The sequence below is a fragment of the Cryptomeria japonica genome, chromosome 3 (genome assembly GCF_030272615.1).
Source record: "Cryptomeria japonica chromosome 3, Sugi_1.0, whole genome shotgun sequence".
Classification (NCBI taxonomy): Eukaryota; Viridiplantae; Streptophyta; class Pinopsida; order Cupressales; family Cupressaceae; genus Cryptomeria; species Cryptomeria japonica.
The window spans coordinates 343,119,154-343,139,699 of NC_081407.1; the positions used below are offsets into that span (position 1 = coordinate 343,119,154).

The window sequence follows — 20,546 nt, forward strand, 5'->3', positions numbered from 1 at the left end:
TACCACTCCTCATTTATCAGTGTTCTGCATTTGGCAGGGTTCATATCATATGCCACCTGCGCTTCATCTATAGTTGTTGCTATGGGGTTGCTTCGGAGGGGAATATTAAATGCATCGCCAATGGCTTCAGGAGTGAAGTCAACGAGGACCATATTCTCAAGGAGCACCAATTTGGAGTTTGGTTGGTAATGTCGAGCAGCCTCTACTACTAGCTCATAGTTTTGTATTGACGGGGGAAATCCTGTTGCCTGGGCAATGCCACTTTCCATCATTCACCTAGGCCTGCCATAGGCATTAGGGGAGAAAACTCGGTCCCTGAAATCTTGAATATCAAAATGCCCCAGGTCAGTATCACCTACATTTTCCCAAACACTTTGAACTTTTGATTCCCTCAGTCCTCTTTGATATTGATACTTCATCTTTTCGACTCTGCGAGGGATATCTGACTTGGATGCTCGTGAGGTCTCTACTGCAGCAGGTGTCTTTGATGATTCTACTGCCGATTTAGGCATTTACCCTACACAGCTGGACGCAGATTACGAGACAATATAAAGGAAAAGAAGCGGGTTAGATAAAGGGATACGCCAACATACAAAGATTAATTCGAAAACCGAACTTTAAAGAATAGCATGATACTTTTAGCTAAAAAGCTTGATTGATTTAGACATGAATATTTATGAAGCTTTTGGACTACAAATTTACTTATTCAGCTACGGTTTAGACGATTGCTGCTGCTAAATTTACACTTAGGCATTTTACGATCAATTTTCAGAATGGACGAAGTTTAAAAAATTCCTAAGTCTGAAAATGCGTTTCTAGTTAATCCCTAGGAACAGCCTCTGATTTCAATTGCGCTGCCTGACGTCTTATAAATGGGAAAAGATGCGGTTTTAAGATTTAATCGTTTTAATCAACTTTTGCACACACATCTATACGACTTTGCATATATTTCAAACAATTTCAAGAGGGATAAAGCAAACTTACCTGGCGAAATGAATGGCGTGAATTGGCACAACCTGCCTTGCAAGAATGAATTCCTTTGGGTTCTGAAAAAAGTCTCTCTTATGCCCTATGTTTTGAAAAAAAATTCACAGCCTACAAATTTGGAATGGGAGAGTTCTGCAATTTCGAATTTCAACGGTTAACTCCCTATTTCAAATTTTCGCGCCTAAGGTTTGGAAAGAAAATGCAGCTTAGAAACACTTAAATTTAGCAATTTTTTTTTCACCTAGGTTGGAATGGCGATTTCACTTCTTGCGTGCTTTTCTTCAAGGTTACAAGCGATTTTATCTTGGGCGATTTTGACTTCGCGTGATTGTTCAAACTTCGGGAGTTTGGAATAATTGTAATGTTTAGAGACCACGATTTTCTCCTACACGAACTTCGGTGAATGAGAGGTTTCTACAAAGTTTGAGACCGCGGCCTTGGATGTTTGAAGAGCCTTTCAAACTTCACACTTCAACACCCACGTAGCTTCCGGCGAACTTCGGAGAATGGGAAGGGTTTTCAAACTTTGAAAACTCGCAATCTCCTCTTCTATGGCACGATGAGAATGGGTTTGGGGAGCCTTGCAAGGATTAAGAGGCTCGCGCGAACTTACCCTCCGCGAACTTCAGCATTTGGATGCCCTTTGCAAACTTTCAAAATCTTCATCTCTTACCCCTTTATGCGATCTTCGGGGAATGGAGGAGGTTTGGGAACTTGGCAAAAAAAAGGAATCACGATTTTAAAGCATATGCTAACTTCGGCGATTTGGAGAGGATTGCCAACTTTGGCGATTTTGAGTGCTTTGCGAGCTTTCATTCTTTTTCTCTTATCGCTTGGAATGCGATTTTCGGCATTTTCATGCACTTTTGAAACTTCACACTTTTACCTTATGATGCCACTTTCGGGGTTTCGACCCACTTTGCCAATTTCAGGGTTTTGACCCACTTTGCAAACTTTTCAACTTTTGCGATTTACCTCCATAATGCGAACTTCGGCGATTTGGAGCATTTTGCCAACTTTGGCGATTTGGAGAGGATTGCCAACTTCGGCGATTTGGAGAGGTTTTAAAAACTTTTTAACAATTCGCAATATTCTCCCCCTTCGCGATTTTTGGGCTTTGAAAGGAGTTTGAAAGTTTTAACTTTTTTTTGCACTTTGTCCTTATTACGCGAATTTCGAGGTTTAGGGAGGATTTGAAAACTTTTACTCCCTCTCGCAATTACCCTCCGACTGGCGAAAATCGCTATTTTCATCCATTTTGTAAACTTTCACAACCTCATGTAATTTTCTCCTTAGTGTGAATTTCAAGATTTGGAGTTTTGTTAGCTTTTGACACTTTGCATTCTTTTACCTCTCCTATATCCTTGACGAAAAATCAACACTTTGGGTCCTCATGCGACCTTAAGACATTTTATCTTTCTTGGGGAATTCTGCCAATTTCTATCATTCTACGCCTATCTCAAGCAATTTTACAAGTTTAAACTGTCCCTGGAATTTCAATGCCTGAAGACTCAACTCACCCTGTGAATTCACAGGCTTCCGTTCATAACATCATCATCTCATGGACTGATTACGGGCACGCTCAAAAGGACGTGAGACACCCCGCACGGAACTCAACAGGGCGAAGGCGAAAAGACCAAAAAAGGAAAGGGGACCCTCTCGGCGACAGGGAGCGTGTGCAACGCACAACAGGAGCCAAGCTGGTTTGGAAGATGTATAGATGTCCGAATAAATTATGGTGCAGAATCATGCAGAAGAAGTACCTGGATAATGATGACCCTTCAAGAATATTAACAATACATACTAATAGGAACACGTCTGCAGTATTGAAGTTCATAAGAGAATGCAAGCACCTAATCACAAATCATCTATCTTGGAAAGTTGGGAATTGTCACAAAGCTAGATTTTGGCATGACTCTTGGAACGGTTTGGCGAGCATTAAGAGTTGTTTTACAGACCAGAATTGGATAGAGGAGGTGGAAGGGGTCTATGGTGTATATGTGGCTGATTATGTGGAAGAAAACACATTGGGGAGCGGAATCTATAGATGGAAGAAAGTTAGAGCTGATGGCATGAATGAAGAAACTCAGAGGAGGGTATCTAAAATACTAAAACAAAGAATGATCACAATTAACATGGAGGAGGATGAAATCATCTGGTGTGTTGCTCGTTCGGGGGAATACAAGGTTAAGCTTGGCTACCAAATTCAGACAATTGTTCAAGAAAGATGTGAGTGGTCAACAAGATTATGCTAGGACAAATTGGTGGCTCCGCGTGCTGGGGATTTTTTATGGACTGCCATGCATGGTAGAATACTCACGGGAGAAAGGTTGAAAAAATATGGAATAAATGGGCCTACTAGATGTGTGCTATGTAAGGCTGATGAGGAAACAACAAATCACATACTCTACAACTGCTGGTTTGCACAACAGTGTTGGAATTGGATTCATGCAAACATAGGGTGGCAGACAGCGTTTGATGAGGATTTCAGGAGTCACATTATAAGATGGCCAGCTTCAAGAAATAAATCATTATGGGGATCATTAAGGATTATTATACCTTCGGTCGTGCTGTGGCAAATCTAGAAGGAGCATAATAGAAGGATTTTTGAGGAAAAGGAATGGAATGTGGCTACTATTTTTGAAAAAATAAAAGGGATGATTTCAGAACTAGCAAACACTAAGGCTTATGGTAGGAGAATTGAAAGCATCAATACAACAAATGGAGGTACATAGCTGGCACTATAGAAAGATTACGCACATATTGCAGAAAGATATCAAGGACAATAATCAATCGAGAGGAATTAGTATGGGTCTAATCGATTCTAGAATTGTGGACCAGTAGATCCACGATTGATCATTATAAAAAGGATATAGTGATATAGAGGGGTGGCATGTGATATTCATCTTATTTGTCACAGAAATGGTTCATCATTTTGGTCTGAGTTGCATGTGTAGAGAGGAAAGTTTTCAAGTGCAGTGCAGGAGGTTGTTTCACACCGATGATAGGGCAGGAGATGCGGTATGGAGACTGGTGACCTCCATCTTGGGCGGTGGTAGACATTGGTGTGATGGTTTCGTCTACAAAGTCGTGCTTTGCCCATTGATCGATGTTCTGGATTCAAAGGAGGCATGTATCCAAAAGATTGATGGGTTTATTCACTCTATGGATGGGCAGGCCATTGCTAACGAAATCTTGAACCTGGATTTAAGCAGCTAGGTAACCCTATTGGGTCTGTATTTCAACTCGAGCAATTGCGTCTCATCAGACTCTGATGAGGACCTAGACGATGAGGATGAGGAATATGACCAAGCAAAAGCGGAGAAGGAAAGAAAGAAAACCCTGATCGAAGACACATGGGAGGCGTATCGAATTGGGGTCATCAATAGAAATTTAGCCCCCTTCCAAAGGATGCTGGGTGAGGGAGATGGCTAGCTCTCGGCAGCCTCTGCAGTGAAAGTAGTGGAAATTGGCAATTATCTGGCTATCATTCTTCAAGCCCTTCCGAATTAATGTTATGTTTCAGAGGATTTATGCTAGTATATCTATTAGGTCTAGTATATTGAAGATGTGAATGTAAGGAAAGAGGTCCATTTTAGGATTATTCCTGATATGATGTATGGGAGCTAACCCCCTTATATATATATATATATATATATATATATATATATATATATATATATATATATATATATATATATATATATATATATATATTTGCATATCTAATCGGTAAGCTTCTTAGATTCTTTCTTCGCACCCAAATATCTATTAGCTTATCAACAAATATCTTATCTCCTTTTTTCAATATGTTTCACATTAGTTGTAGAATAATAATGTTTTTATTGTTTGTATTCATTTTGTTTCAAGGCTTGTATTTTATATTTCAAATATTAATACATACACTATAAACATTTCAACTGTTAATATAAATATCAATGAAAATACTAATATTCTCAAATATTCCCTATTGTCAATTTTAATTATAACTATAAAATTTTCAATATTCATATTTTTTTAACTTAATTATATTAGTAATATTTATGTACTAAGATGGTTGCTCTACTCTATTTCATTTCATTAACTTTTTTACAAACAATTGAGTAAATATTTTTCTAACTCATAGTCTAGTGTTTCTAATAAATGTTGATATGTATCCTAACATATTATGATAGGTATTCTATTCTTGAAGCTAACACTATATATATATATATATATATTGTATACTCTTATTGCTTGTTTATGTTTAGAGATTTTATTAATGTATTAATATATTATAGATACTTTGGAAATTTCAATAACTAATAAGATAACTCTTCTAATTAATATTTGTAACCATGTTATTAGCATTCATAAATATATATTACAAATATTTTTATATTTTTAAAATAGATACAAACATTTATAGATAGTTATTCACTAGATAACTTTAAAATAGTTACATAGTACTATAAGGATAATACTTGGGTACTGATATTTATAAATATTGATAAGATATGAAACTATTAAGTAGTTATTACTAGTGTTAATATTGTTTTTCTTTTATCATTTTTTGTCTATCCTTTAGCCTTCTTTCTTGTCATTTTTGGTTTCTTGTTTTCTGATCCACCCTCTTTGATCTACAGTCTCACATTTGCCTTCATGCCGATGATGGATCATGGAGTGTAATCTGAAACATTGTTGTAAAAATCTCACATGGTTGCATTCAAAAACGTTTCTAATCAGAAAAACTATAATTCCTCAAAATAAGTCGATAATCTGAAAAACAATTACCATGCAATTGTAAGCTAGATTAAACAAGACTGGCCATACTACGGATGAAGGTGTTCGCATCACGCCAGCAGATGCAGAAAACATGCATGTGAAATGCTTCACAACCTTCATCTGTCTGGTCATGAATCCGTTCATGGAAGTTTTGTTTCAGATACAGATACCTTGGGACCAAAAGCAGGAGAAAAGCCGCTAGTAGATATTGAAAATCAAGACAGCAATTAAAGTTTTAATGTTGCCCCTGTTAGACATAGTTGAACAGGTTTGTCATTGATGTCAAAAAGAGATAATGCAGATTTGTCATTGCTATTCAGGTTGACATTGTGTTCTAGATGCTTTGAAGGGGCTGAACCGTTCCATAACTTATTGTATTGGAATATTGATTATCAATCAAATAAGAACCTCTATAATGCTGTAATTGCTTGGTTGTTATCAAGAGTAATCTTCAGCAGATCTTTATTATTCTGACTCTTCTGTGAAACTCATTGGTTAAACAGAACAACGGACTCCTTTGCAGACATACACAGATGACTGTGTTGATACGAGCATGTAATAAGATCATAAAAGTTATCATCTGTGACTGGAATAAATGTTTCGATTCAAATCTTAAAGTAATCAAGCACAGTTGGCATGAGACTTTTATAAAAATAGCAAGGGTTTAATTGGTTTCTCATTCTCAATGATATATAATATATTATTCTCCATCATGATTGACTACGATTACTTGGCTGTAAAGACAGACTTCAAATTGATCATTTAAATTTAGCATGATTGCTAATGATTGACAGGAGATGATCCACGTACAGCAGATGGTGACTAATATGTTTGATGGACTTCTTCTTATTCTCATTAAGAGTCGATGCATTATATACTGTCTTCAATAGTTTTTTTTGAGTCTTATCTTTCATCGATATAGACATTTATAAAAGAAGTCATCATACTGAAGAATGAAAAGACACAATGGAATAGTAGTTGAGACAGTTGACTGTTATCGGTTATAGTTGGATTGGTTGTAACTTGTTGGTAACTTGTTGGTAACTTGTTAACTGTTTGCAGTTAGCCAATTCACTTTATGTATTCTATTTATACATTCCTTTATTTGATTGAAGAGGGTGTTGGGTATGTGGAGACTCGATAGAAAGAGTATGTTAGTATTTGAAAGCATTTTTAAGACAGAGATTTATAAAAGCAGCAATACAGTATTTCTGAAAAGTGAAAATCAGAATTCTATAAGGATCTGCAATTAAATCTGGGTTATGAATGGAGTGTAGAATAATGATTTGAGTGTTTAATAAGTGAATGTGTCAAAAGACTGAAGCATAGAATCGGACCAGTGCAGGCTAAGAGTATGCAATCCTAATAGAGGTTGAGGTATATTGTAATTCATTTATTTTGAGTACATCTAAACAGTGATACATGCATATGTTGGTTAGTTGATGAACAAGGTTTGATATTGTTGCATTATATTAAATTCTGTTTAATACGGATGTACTAAGTTGAAGTGAACAGAATTTCTTGGAAGATTGCAGACTGTATATACTTGGCAGAAATTCATTTGCAGACTGTTACTGTGATATTACATAAAGCAGATTTGAAGGATGTTGGCACTCAGTGTATGATCTTTAAGTTTATTTGTTATTCAAATTGTAAATGTAGAATTTAATGTCACGGATCTGTAACAACAAACTTGTGTAATGATCTCTTGATTCTGATTGGTGTCACAAAGATTCTCAGTTGATGCTCAGATTGTGGAGTTAGGGTGTTGAAAGAGTTGATGCTCTTAAAATAGGGGTTTGGTGAATCCTTAGGGTTGGTGCCCTTAATGATTGTAATTGGTTCTAACTGTGAGGCTGGATTAGGAAAGTAGATCCTAGCAGCATTACTCACCGCGTTTTTTACCATCTTGAGTTTCCCCATCAAATCTTGTGCAGTTGTTCCATGTGTGATTGCTTTGCATTGTTATTTCAGTTTCAGTTTAAAAGCAATTTTACAAAAGAATTTAATTGATTAAAAAGTTTTAAAATTCATTTACTACCGGTAGGAAAGAGCCGGGTGGAAAAAACCTCCGGTCTTGGCCCAAAAAATTCAATAATAATACAATTGTAGTATATGGATACATTTGAGAAATTACATGTTTCCTTACTACAAGCCTGATACAAATATCATGTGACAGTATACAAGAGTTTGTCTATGTATTGCCCCTGGAAAACACTTGAAGTGAAGACCATATGTTGAAAAACTAAGAGACTGTCACTCATCGGTATGGCCATCCCTTGGAATTCAAAGTTGTCCCAACCAATCCAGAATAACAATCTCCATTGGGTGACCTGTGTTGACAATATTCCCTGCACAGAGACAGTCACAAACAACCACCTTCCATCTAGACCTACTGTTAGTTGTTAGCTGTTAGCAAAAACATGCAAGCTAAGATAGCTCCTTCACCTCTGGTACATATCAATTTAAAATAATAGCATAACATAAACATGTAAGCATAAAGAAACACAGACCAAAGCAAAGCCCAGGCCGGTCTGAGGCCCCTGCCCCTCTGAATGAGTACTCTATCTACACACTTCTATTATTTATGGAGACCCATATAGCTAGAGAGGACCCAAAGCTTTACCATCAATTACACCATAACCCACAGGAAACATAATTGCATGAAACTGAAATCTAAAGCAATATCGGTACTTCAGGAAAATATAAGACCTGAACCAAAGTAAAAGTCTAAAATTATCCATATAGACAAAATCTTATCATTTAGCCCTGTATAACCACGCATCCATAGTAGAGTCTTGAGATCAAATCTAAAATGTCTGAATATCCACATTTCCAAACAAAATATTGCTAACTAACCATAATAGAAAGCTGCCAAGTATGCCCCAGCAAGTGCAGCAAAATTCCTAGGGATTCCCAGGAAAACTAAGTATATCATAAGCAGGGAACAAAAATTGAGTCCTTAACCTTTCAAGCTCCTATCAAGAAAAACACAATCCCCATGAGGAGGGTGAGGATTAGTAGAAGAGCTCGACGGGACAGCCTCTACCGTCGCCCTCCAAGTCTTCTTTCTAGCTTGAGAAGAAGATTTGTCAGACAGATGGGATGCCTTTATAATCATCGGAGGAAGTACCTGAAATTTTCGATATCTGTTGCAGGGAAGTCTAGAGAAGGCGAAAAGCATTCCTCAGCCATATATTTGATCCACCATTTCGTACCTTGGGCATGTTTCAGATGAAGCCATTTCTGGAGGAATGCAATGTTTCTAGCGGTTATCGGTTTCCTCACTTCGAAGGAGGAGATATCTTTGATAACCAAGATAGGGCGCAACACCACATCCCTAGCACGATTCCTCACACCCGGCTCCACATAATCTTCGGGGTAACAAATCATCAGATTCTCATTAACATTGTGGACAGCCAATTCTAAACCAGTCAATAAATCCTCTTTAAAAATAGCCTGGCAAAGAAGAATTGCCTAATTTTTTGGTGTACCCATGACAAGTAAGATGGCTACAAATGTAGCAGGAATGTCATAGTTAACCCTAAATCTGAATTCATAGTTCATATGTTCCTCCCCCATCACTTCAATAACAACCCTAATAGTAAGATCATCAAGGTCCTTTAAGACCCTACTCCATCGTTCCAGTTTAATTCGGCCCATAAATGCCATCATTCTGCTGCCATCCTTGGGGAGCATAAGAATTGCAGACTCCATTTTAAAGTGTCTGATACGATAACAATGCCAAAGCCGAACCAGCTTGTATTTAAAGAAAGCTGAAAAGGTTTTCGAAACAAGAACACATAAATGTTGCACATTCCGAAGGGAAGTTGATGAAGATGAAATAATTAAGATGGCAAGGAAATGAAAGGCCACACCTCAGGCGCTGCCATCTTAGGATACAAAGCCGTCTAGACTTAACAAAAAATGATGAGGGTGAAAAGTCGAAAGGCCTAAAAACAAATGATGAGCAATCAGTAAGAAACACCTACAGGGACTTAAACAAAGGCCAAGGAAAATCACAAAAATAAAATTAAAACAATGAGGGCATAAACAGAGCACACACCGGAAATAATCGACAAGAGGGGAGGGAAGGGGGAATAAAGATAGGAAATCTAAAGAGCAGAGAAAAAAGGAAGGAAAAAATAAAAGCACAAAGGAAAAGGAATAAAATAAAAGAAAAGAAAAGAGAAAATAAATAATAAGTAATAAATAAGCACCAACAAGAATAAGGGAAAAGGAGAATAAATAAAATAAGAAGAGGAAAAATCAAAGGAAAATAAATAAATCTATAAATATGAAAATGAATATAACACACACATATATATGTATATGAACATATATATAGAAATATATATATATACAGAAATACATGTATATATCTAAACCGTATATATATACAAATATATTTCTTTATAAGTATATATGTATATATAAGTATATATATATGTGTGTGTGTGTGTGTGTGTTTGTTAATATTCCACTATATATCTCAATATGTATATAAAAATGATGATGAATAAAAGAATAAATAAAGAAAAGGAAAAGGAAAGGACCGAAGAATAAAGAAAATAAAATCAAAGGACAAGGCGGGGCTTGAGTATTAACCAGCACAAATGAAGACACATGCAAGCCTAAGGAGGACTAGAGAGAACATGGAGAACTATACAATAGAAACTTGTCCATTAGCCAATAACCTCTTAGGAGGGTTTGAGATTTAAAATCATCTTACCATCCGCCCCAAGATTGGCCAAGAAATCAGCCTTCTTGTTGCCTTCTCTGTATATGTGATTTGTTGTATAGCTTTCAAGGGAGCTGAGGAGGACAATTGCCCTATCCAGTTGACTGTTTAGTTTCCAATTATGAGTAGAGCCTGTTCTGATAGCATTAATAATAATAGCTGAGTCCCCTTCGATTTCTAAGTTCTTAATTTGCAGATCCTTGGCCAAAACTAGACCTTCGCAAAGGACTTGTATCTCAGCCATATTATTGGTGTCAATTCCGATTGGTTTGCAAAGGCTAGCTATCTCCTAAGCTTCAGAGTTGTGGATCACACATCCTATTCCAGCCATCCGAGGATTGCCTCTTGAGGCACCATCAAATTTTAGCTTTAACCAGCCTGAGGGAGGGGGGGACCAGATAGCCTAAGATCTATCACAGAAATTGTTAGGGGCCCCTTTTCCAAAAAAGAGGGGAATTTTGAGGCCGTGCCACTTACCTCTGATAGATTCATCCCATCTCGACAACTTGGAACAGTTCTTCAATGATAATAGTAATCTACTATTGACTATTTCCACAATTGAAGCTTCAATTTTATTGATTAAAAGGTTCTCACAAAGTATTTTATTTTTAAAAATTCTTCTTATTTTTTCCTTCTAGATTTCCCAAATGAGGATTGAGGGTGCAATGTTACAAATAATACTATAAGTCCCAATGTTCTCATGAGTTGGCCAGCTCTAAAACCACTTATGAAGATCATTATGTTTCGGGGAATACCAGCACAAGCTTTCGCATAACCAGTCCCAACACACTTGGCTATATCGGCAATTTAAAAGGATGTGGTTAGCAACTTCACTCTCTTTTTCACATAGAAGGCATCTAGAGGGGCCCTCAAAACCTAACTTGGTAAACCAATCAGCAGTTAAAATTCTATTTTGAAGTGCAGCTCAAGTAAATGTGCCTACTTTGGGGAGCCCTACTTTTCTCCAATAAAGATTGATTGGGAGTTCAGTCTTTGGCAGGGATAGCTTCTCTTGCAACATTTTACAACCCACCTTCACACTGTAAGAGCCTATTTTAGAACCTGCCCAAATAAGCTTATCTCTGTCGTGGTGAAAGACAATCTTCCTATCATTTAGATGTCTAGTTAACACCACAATATCATGATTCGGGAGGCCAAGGTCGGTCAGTTGTTTCCATTCCCAACCCAACACCAGGTCTCCATTAGGGAAGGTTACATAGTCCTTAACATAGAGACCCCACACATCCTTTAACCAGGCTATAACCTGTTCATTAATTCCTAAGGTATTGAGAGCCGGATACCCACCCCATGAATCTTCCCAAAAAAGGGCATTTTCCCCATTGACAATGTCCCAAGAGAGTTTGTCCATGATAATGTCTCTACATTCTAGTAAGAAGTTCCAAATCCTTGAACCTTTCAGAGAAATTCTTTTGTTAGACAAAGTGATTATAAAACAGCGATTAAGGATATAGTCATACCTGATGAGTGTATAAGTTTGTGGATGATAAGGGCCAGCAACAATAAAGGCAACGATAGTAGCCACACTCATAGAAGTGACATAGTATATGTCATATAGTTGAAATTGAAGATCAGAATTTAAGTCTAAATTAAGATCATTGTTTCCTAGGTGCAAGTATGCCACATCAGATAGGAATGAGAATTGGAGCATCTAGGAATTAATAAATTGGAAAAAAAGAAGAATAACAAATAAGAAAGCCGAGAACTGAGTTCTGATCTAATATAGAAGGCAAGACTATCAAAGGAGAATAAGCAATCCGGAAAGTTATAAGAGCTGCGATTTAAGAGGTTATCGTTTGGAGCTAAGTTGTCGGTACGGGTACGGGCACGGGCACGTGGGTACGGTACGTTGGTACAACAATTTTTGGGGGGGCTAGGTACGTATGGGTCCGTCCGTACAAAAAAATGTAAAAATCATAAATATATACATATATACACTCTAATAAGTAGAAACAAAAATTAAATTTAGAATCTCACATATCATCCATATGCTAAACAAAACTTGGAACTATCATATATAATTAATATTGATATAACTATAAGTCTAACAAAATTGCAAATTTACTATAAGTCTAATCTAATATGAAATATCCATTTGTCAAACTTTGAATGTTATGATAGATATCGAATTCATTGTTCACTGGCTCAACCGTTCAACAATAAAATAACACAACTAATAATCAGCAATAGCATCATATGGGTCACTAGGAAGATCAAGATCAACATCATCATTGACATTAGATGATGTAGGTAGAGTACTGGAACCACATGCAGCCTCACTGCCACTTGCACTAGCAGCACATTGGCTATCAGACTCCCCAAAAGTAAAGATTGTGTGGCAGCTGAAAAATCCAAATCAGTTCGCTTTGGATCTACATCCCAAAACTTTGTGCTCCCATCCTTATACTCATTTTGTTTATGAGTAAGAAGGCGCAAGTTTGAATGCACATAAACGAGCTCTTCCGCCTTATTTGCTGCCAGTCGGTTGCGTTTCACTGAGTGGATAAAGGAGTATGTGCTCCAATTTCACTCAGATGAAGAGGAACTAGCAACCTATTGAATAACTGACACAAAGTGAGAGGGTGACAATTATAAAATAGTAAAAAATCTAAATTTAGAGAGCAATAAAAATTAAGAAACTTACTTGCGATAAAACTTTGATTGCAAGAGTTTGAAGGTTTGGTGATGTATGGCCATTGAGGTACCACCAAGCATGAGAATCCTTTTTATACTTGTCACGGAGAGCGGAAACACTTTGACCATTGGAGGCTACAAAATCAGCAAACTCACTTGTCATTAAATCCTCCATTTCAAAATCTGGGAAGAGTTTAGTAAGTGTTGTCCTACACCCTTCACTAACTTCTAAATCTCTATATGGTGGTACCCTTGATGGCTTAGCAAGCATTTCATCACTATAAAATTTGGGAGTCAATGCAAATGCAAGAAGATGTAGTGGGGTGGTCATTTTGTTCCACCGCTCAACACAAATTGATTGAACCTCTTTGAAGAAAGTTTCTTCGGGATCTTGCTCTTTTGCATTGATGATGGCTTTCATTTTCTCAATCATCGAGTCAATGCCATCCTATACCTCTCCCAAACATGGGTGATCCATGTCAGTATAACGGATCATACTCATGATGGGCTCGGTGAAACTCAAAAGATATTCCACTCAATCCCACCAAGTGTCATCTAGGATCATGCGCTTTACATTTGCTGCCCTTTCAGTATTGGATTGCCTCCATAGGGACCAACTTTGACTAATTACCATGATAGAAAGTGGCTGTCGCACCTTCACAAGTCGCCTCAAGACGATTGTGTTGGATGCAAATCGAGTCTCGATAACCTATTCAAAAATTAAAAATAAAAATTAGAATACAAAGAAGACATGATAAAAAAATAAAAATTAAGTAACCATCAAAGTGAAATGTAGATTTTAAAAATTGAAGTGTTTCAATTACCTTTAGCAACTCCAACTGTGAAAATGATCTGAAAATGGCCTGTGACATGTTATGGTTTGTGATGAACATTTGGATCTCTTCAGCCTCAACATAAATTTGTTTGATCCAATGTATTTTCCTGCCTATCTTTTGTAGCATGAGGTTGAGAGAGTGGACAGCACAAGGTGTCCAAAATATGTGTTCAAACCGTGTCTCAATCAACATACCTGCAGCTCTACAATTCTTTGCATTGTCCGTTATTACTTGGACAACATTTTGAGGTCCCACATCCTGAATGCATTGTATAAGGATGTTAGCAATAAATTGTGCATCCTTCACTTGTCCCTCACAATCCACAGCTTTCAGAAACATTGCCCCTTTAGGGCACACTGCAATTACATTAATTAATGGCCGATTTTAGGTATCCTTCCATCCATCTGAAATGATGGACACCCCTGTTTGTTTCCATGAATTTCTAATGGGAGCCAATGCATTGTCTATGTTTTTTACCTTCTTTGCTAGTAAGGTGCTACGCACCTTCTCATAACCTGGCCCTGTGTACCCTTGTGGAGCTTCATTTACCTTTCTCAACATATCCTGCCAATATGGTGATCGTACCACATTAAATGACAAACCGTTTGCATATAGACATCTTCCAACGGATTGATCTGCAATCTCTCTAGCATCATTATTAAATGCTCTCTCTAATGGTCCCCTACTTCTCTTCACAATAACAGGTTCTTCACTAATCGGGTCCAAGAATGGGTGGCTCTCTACCACGATATCAGGAAAATCGCTATAAGATGGAGAAGTAGGGGGCCTCTTTGATCTACTTCCTCTTACTGTCAACAAAGGATGGTTTGAGGCACGACCAACTCTTGTATTTGCTTCCTCTTGCTCTCTAATATATCCTACTATTTCTTGAGGTGACATCCCATTTCCATCCTTTCCTAGACATGGTTTCATTCCTTGTTGGGGAATGGCACAAAAATGGGCTTTGACACGACTGTAGGAGCTAGTTTTTTTCACACTACAGAAGTTGCATATCCATAAAAATGTTCCACCACCTTTTACTTGCTCTATTATTTTGACATATTTCCATAAAGGTGAATTTGGGTCAGTTTTGAAAGTCTGTTGAGGAGTAGAGCTAGTAGTCGTTGCCATTATGATTTCTACAACAAATTAAAAAAAAATTATTAATAGTTAATATTAAACAATAGATTATAAATGTTAAATATATAAAATTAAATTTAATAATTTATTTAAAATAAAAGTGAAATTATTATAACATTAATTATGAAAGACTAAAATATTCATATTTAAAATAATAATAATTAATAAATTATTAACTAGCAAAATAGTTTTATTATTTAATTTATTTTAAAATTTTAAATAGGTATATTTAATTACTTATTGTGTAATTTAGAAGTTTGTAAAAATTTAAATGTTGTTATTCTTTCATAATTAATATTATAATAATTTCACTTTAATTTTAAATAAATTATTAAATTTAATTTTATATATTTAACATTTAGCAAAATAGTTTTATAATTTATTATTATAGTTTGAACTTTGTTTATTTTAAATCACTTAATAGTTTGTTAAATTAAAAGTTAAAAAAAAAAACTAATATAAATTAAAAATTACAATTTTCCATTTTTAATTTTAAATAATAAAAGTTATAAAACTATTTTGCTAGGTTAATAATTTATTAATTATTATTATTTTAAATATGAATTAATTAATAAATTATTAACCTAGCAAAATAGTTTTATAACTTTTATTATTTAAAATTAAAAATGGAAAATTGTAATTAATTAATAAATTATTAACCTAGCAAAATAGTTTTATAACTTTTATTATTTAAAATTAAAAATGGAAAATTGTAATTTTTAATTTATATTAGTTTGTTTTTTTTAACTTTTAATTTAACAAACTATTAAGTGATTTAAAATAAATAAATTCAAACTATAATAAAAATTAAAAATTTAACAAACTATTATAAAAATTTCAAAATTTAACAGCCTACCTGCAAGCTCGAAATGGCGGAAGCAGGAAGGAATCTCTGTGCCTCCCGTCTTGGCTCCTTCGCGTGTCCTCTGTCGTGGCTCCTTCGCGCCTCCTGTGCTTTCGTGCCTCTTGCTGCCTCCTAACCTGTGCTTTCGTGGCTCCCGTGGCGGCCTCCTCCTTCTGTGTTTTCGTGGCTCCCATGCCCTCCTTCTGTGCTTTCGTGGCTCCCGTGCCCTCCTCCTGTGCTTTCATGGAATGTTTTCTTCTTTTTTTTTTAACTTTAGGGTTTAAAACGATGTGAAAAAACCTTCGAGATTTGTGCACATGCAGATTCGGCAAAGAAACCCTACGGAATCGCCACGTCTACATCGGATGCGTCAGGATTCGTGTCTAAAAACGCGGATACGTTTCAGGTGAAAAAAAAACAGTACCCTGTCCAAATCCACAGGGATTCCATGGCGAATCCGAATCTGATAAGTATCGTATCCGGATTTGGGAGCAAACTAGGAAGTACCGGTAACTTAAGTTTGGAGAAGAGTTGTTTAAGGGAATCGATAAAGTAACAATGACATAAACCAACAATTATCCTAATCAGAAGATTAGTTATCTAATGAGCAAGCAGTGATTAAAGAGGTAATAAAATAACCATTAGTATGCAGATCGATGTAGCTATGTTATGAAGAGGTGCAAACTGATTATGGAGAGAAGAGATGTATCTCCCAAAGATGCATCCGTTCCCACTGTGCAAAGATATAAGAACAGAAAATAGATGGGATATACACTGGCGGATAATATGAAGGAAATATAATAGAAGGTTTTGTCAAAAGAAGAATTTATGAAGGAAATATAAGATGAAGATTATAGCAGATTTATGAAGCATAGTTTAGCATACTTATTAAGCACATTGGAGCAGGTATAAATATAGGAAGGCAGACCATTCAAGGAAAAATAAAAACGAATCAATGAAGCAAATAAATAAAATCATGTAAGATATTAATTAAAGAACGAAGTCATCAAAGTCTATCATCTTGTGTAAGGAACCATAACCAAATTCAAGAGCAACACTTTGAGATCTGCAGACATCATTGTTTCAGTCATAGTATATCTCCCATGTACAAAAGAGGAAGTTATTGATAAATCTATCTTCCAAAATTATTCTTAGCAATATGAATTAAATATTACAGAAAAATGTCTTCAGAATTAATGGAATTATACTTATAAATGCTTTACAATTCTCACTTTAAGTTAGAATTATTGTTTTAGGACTAAATCAAGGTGAATCCCAGATGAGGACATTACAACATCAAACTACTTTTAGAATAGACACAAGAAAGGCACTCAAAGATGATTAGATTCGCAGATAAAAAGAATTCACAATGTCAAAAACTCAATGCAAGAAAATTATTGCCCTGTAAAGCTTTTAAAATTTGCAATATATAATTATATTTGTGAATTGTAATTACCCGTGATATTCTGAAAATCTTTCTGCACCCACAATTTCAATAGCCTCGTTAACTTGCATAGCAGGCAAAAACAGCATGCCCGCAATTGACTCAGGGTTGATCAGAAACCTAATCTCTTCCTGCAAATAAGTATGAGCAGTAATAGACAAGCAGAAAGAGCTATTAAAATATCAACTAAAATGCAAACAGCTTTCTTTTTTTTTCTGCAAACAAGTATATAAAAGAAGAAACCAAAACAGCAAATCCCAAACTCATCTTAAGTTTACCCAAATAGTTTTTCATTCAGAACAGCATAAGGAAAGGAGTTTATTAATGATTTTAGCGTTGAGATATACTCAAACTTTAAAGACCATATATATTATAGACAAATAATTTTGAACACAATAAGAGAAATAATTTGTCTGTAAATTAAGAAGCGCACCATATAAGGAGACATGGACAAATGACATTCAAAATGAAATAAGTACAATAATTAGACAAGAAAATAAAAAACATGGTGTCTTGCTTTTTGACGGTAGTCTCAAATTAGCTAGAATTGACCTATCATCACTTACATTAGCTTTTTCAATAACAAAAGACAAAAGCAAACATCCAAGACAGATTAGGGCTAAAAATTAAAGTTGCCTCAATAAAATCCTCAATGCTTTTCTTTTTCCTGCCTAGAAGGAAAACAGTCTACAGATACAAGGAGAAAATAAAAGATGATGATAATTCTTTAACTGCCCATGTTTTCCTTTCTGAATAAATGTAAGGACTTATTTTGATGTCCAAGAGTGGATAAAATGTAACAGCATCTGAGATTTTCAACATAACTAGGGATAAATGCAAGATCTATTCAACCGGATTTACTTAAATTTAAAAGGCAGGAGCTACTGTTGCCCTTGACTCAACTTAATCCGTCATTGCTTATGTTGCTGTTTATGAAAACAACAATTTTTAAAAATTACATTTTAAGTCAAGGCTCACAAACATTAATTATAAATGGATAGTTTTATAGCCTCTTTGGAATCTTAAATAGACAATACTTTCTCCCCAATTGTTCTTATCTTAGTCAATTAATTGTCCCAAAGACTTCTTTTCTTTTTTTCATCAGCAAGTTGTAGAATGAGGGGCCCACTCCCCTAAATAAAAAACATAATAAACACAAAAAGGAGCTTCAGACCTGAGATTCAAGGAGCCAAGAGAGGAAAGGCCAAAAAGGACAAAAAACCAACCAACAACTGAAAACATCATCTCCAACAGAAACATTTAACCAATCATACATCATGTGCAGAAACTAATAACTTTGGTTAGCTACCATAACAATATCACTTTTTACATTTTATTTTGCTTCCAATGAGAAGGGCTTCCATCATCCACATAATCCTGAGCTTCCAGTCTTAATCTTTCCGCCTTAGATTTTTTCCTCTCTTACCTGGCAGACCGATATTTAGTTTTGAATCTTGCTTGCAGTCCAGGTTCAAAATCTTGACAGGTGCTAAGGCGAAAATAACCTCTTTGCCAAGAAAGCCCACATGAGCAGAAGCATCTCTAGAAACCACATCGCAAAAGGAGACAACTCAGGTAGTATTCAAAAAGGTCCCATGATTCTCCCAAACAAAATCAGCATCAGGTCTATCCTTCTTTGGAATCAATTTTTTTTTTGGTTAATTGCTTGAGAGCACAATGTAGACTTGATCAAACATCAGACAATTATGTGACCAAAGTGGTTGTGTCTGAAACAACACTCTAAAAGGTCCTCAAAATTTACATATTGCATCCATGATACATGAGATGAATTGATTCCTACCTTATGAGTGAGAGGCTTGGAAATTTCAATCATTACACAAACACTAGTGAATTTCAATCATTACAATCTTTTTGGGATCCTCATTCAACTTAATAAAACTGCCAACCGATTAACAAAACATTTGAATGAGACCTGAGTCTCTAATGATTAAAGGAAGGTTGTGCAAGCATAGCTAGATTGAAATGTTAGAAATGTCACCAATGGAAGGGTTGAAAAAACAAACCAATGGTTGAAATGCACCCTCCTTTCTCACGCAATTCCCTAAGGAAGGCTAATAAAAGGGAGAATAATTAGTATTATAAAAAAACTGAAATTTAATGTTTAGTTTAGTTTTAATGAAATGTCAAAAGGAATGGAGATAAAGAGTTATGTCCATTGAAAGGGTATAAAAGGAAGATCTATCAAGGAGAAGAGGACATCAATTTGTGAAGACATATTATATATATTTATCCTTGTGAATTATTCACCAACCCAAGAACGAAATCCCACAAAATAAAAAATTTAAGGACAAAAACTCTTAACTTCTCTTGTCAAGTTAATGGACGAAAACCCCTTAACTTAGAATACAGGTGAGGAAGCTGCAAATTGGAAGAATGATTAGAGCAGAATATAAGTTTAATATTTTCAAATTTGTAATAAAGCTTCAAATCCTAAGTATAGAATAATCGAAGTTATAAGTTTAAAGTTCTTATTAGATAAATTGGGAGAGGGCCTGAACCCTTACATAACAGACAACAGGAGGAGGAGAGGGATCTCACAAGCAATGAGATGACCAAAAAACAAAAAAGACAAACTTTTCCGAGGACAAGAAGCTTTTGATTGGATCAACAAACCCAAACGTCATTACAATCAGAACACGAAGGTTTTACATAGGATCCTGAAACCTAAAACCAGAGCCACCTTGGGCTGGAAAAACACAACCAAGGAAAGGGAAAACCAGGTTTTGAAAGTGCCCCATAAACCTTCTACAATTTAGATCACCTTACACTGCATGATGTGCAGCCAAAGAATGACCCTGAGCAAAGAAGACCACAAGTTTTTGAAAGGCATCCTTAAACCTTTTACAAGCAGATCCACTACGAACATCAATGTTCATAGAAAGGGAAGGGAGCAGGCACCAACTTAGAGTAGAAAACCTTGCAAGCACAACAACCACAATACCCACAATTTGGTCTACCTCAATAAGACCACGAACAAGATTCACTGCACCATCAAACCCAACAGCAAGAACCACCTCAATAGGGTCTGCAACAGAAAAGAGCAAAGCGAAGCCCAACAAATCATCCACCTCAATAGGATTGAGGCGAGACTAGCCACATAAACCAACGTCATAGATA

The 20,546-nt window shown here is 35.8% G+C and overlaps 1 protein-coding gene across 2 annotated transcripts in view; it reads right to left on the reverse strand.

Annotated features, from left to right (window-relative positions):
* Positions 1–20,546, reverse strand: part of LOC131077205 (poly(ADP-ribose) glycohydrolase 1) — a 222,434-nt gene that overhangs the window by 125,841 nt on the left and 76,047 nt on the right. For both annotated transcript variants that reach the window (XM_059218304.1, XM_058014641.2), the window contains exon 6: positions 17,421–17,539. In XM_059218304.1, coding sequence (XP_059074287.1) covers positions 17,421–17,539 — 119 coding nt within the window. The remainder of the gene's footprint in view (positions 1–17,420; positions 17,540–20,546) is intronic.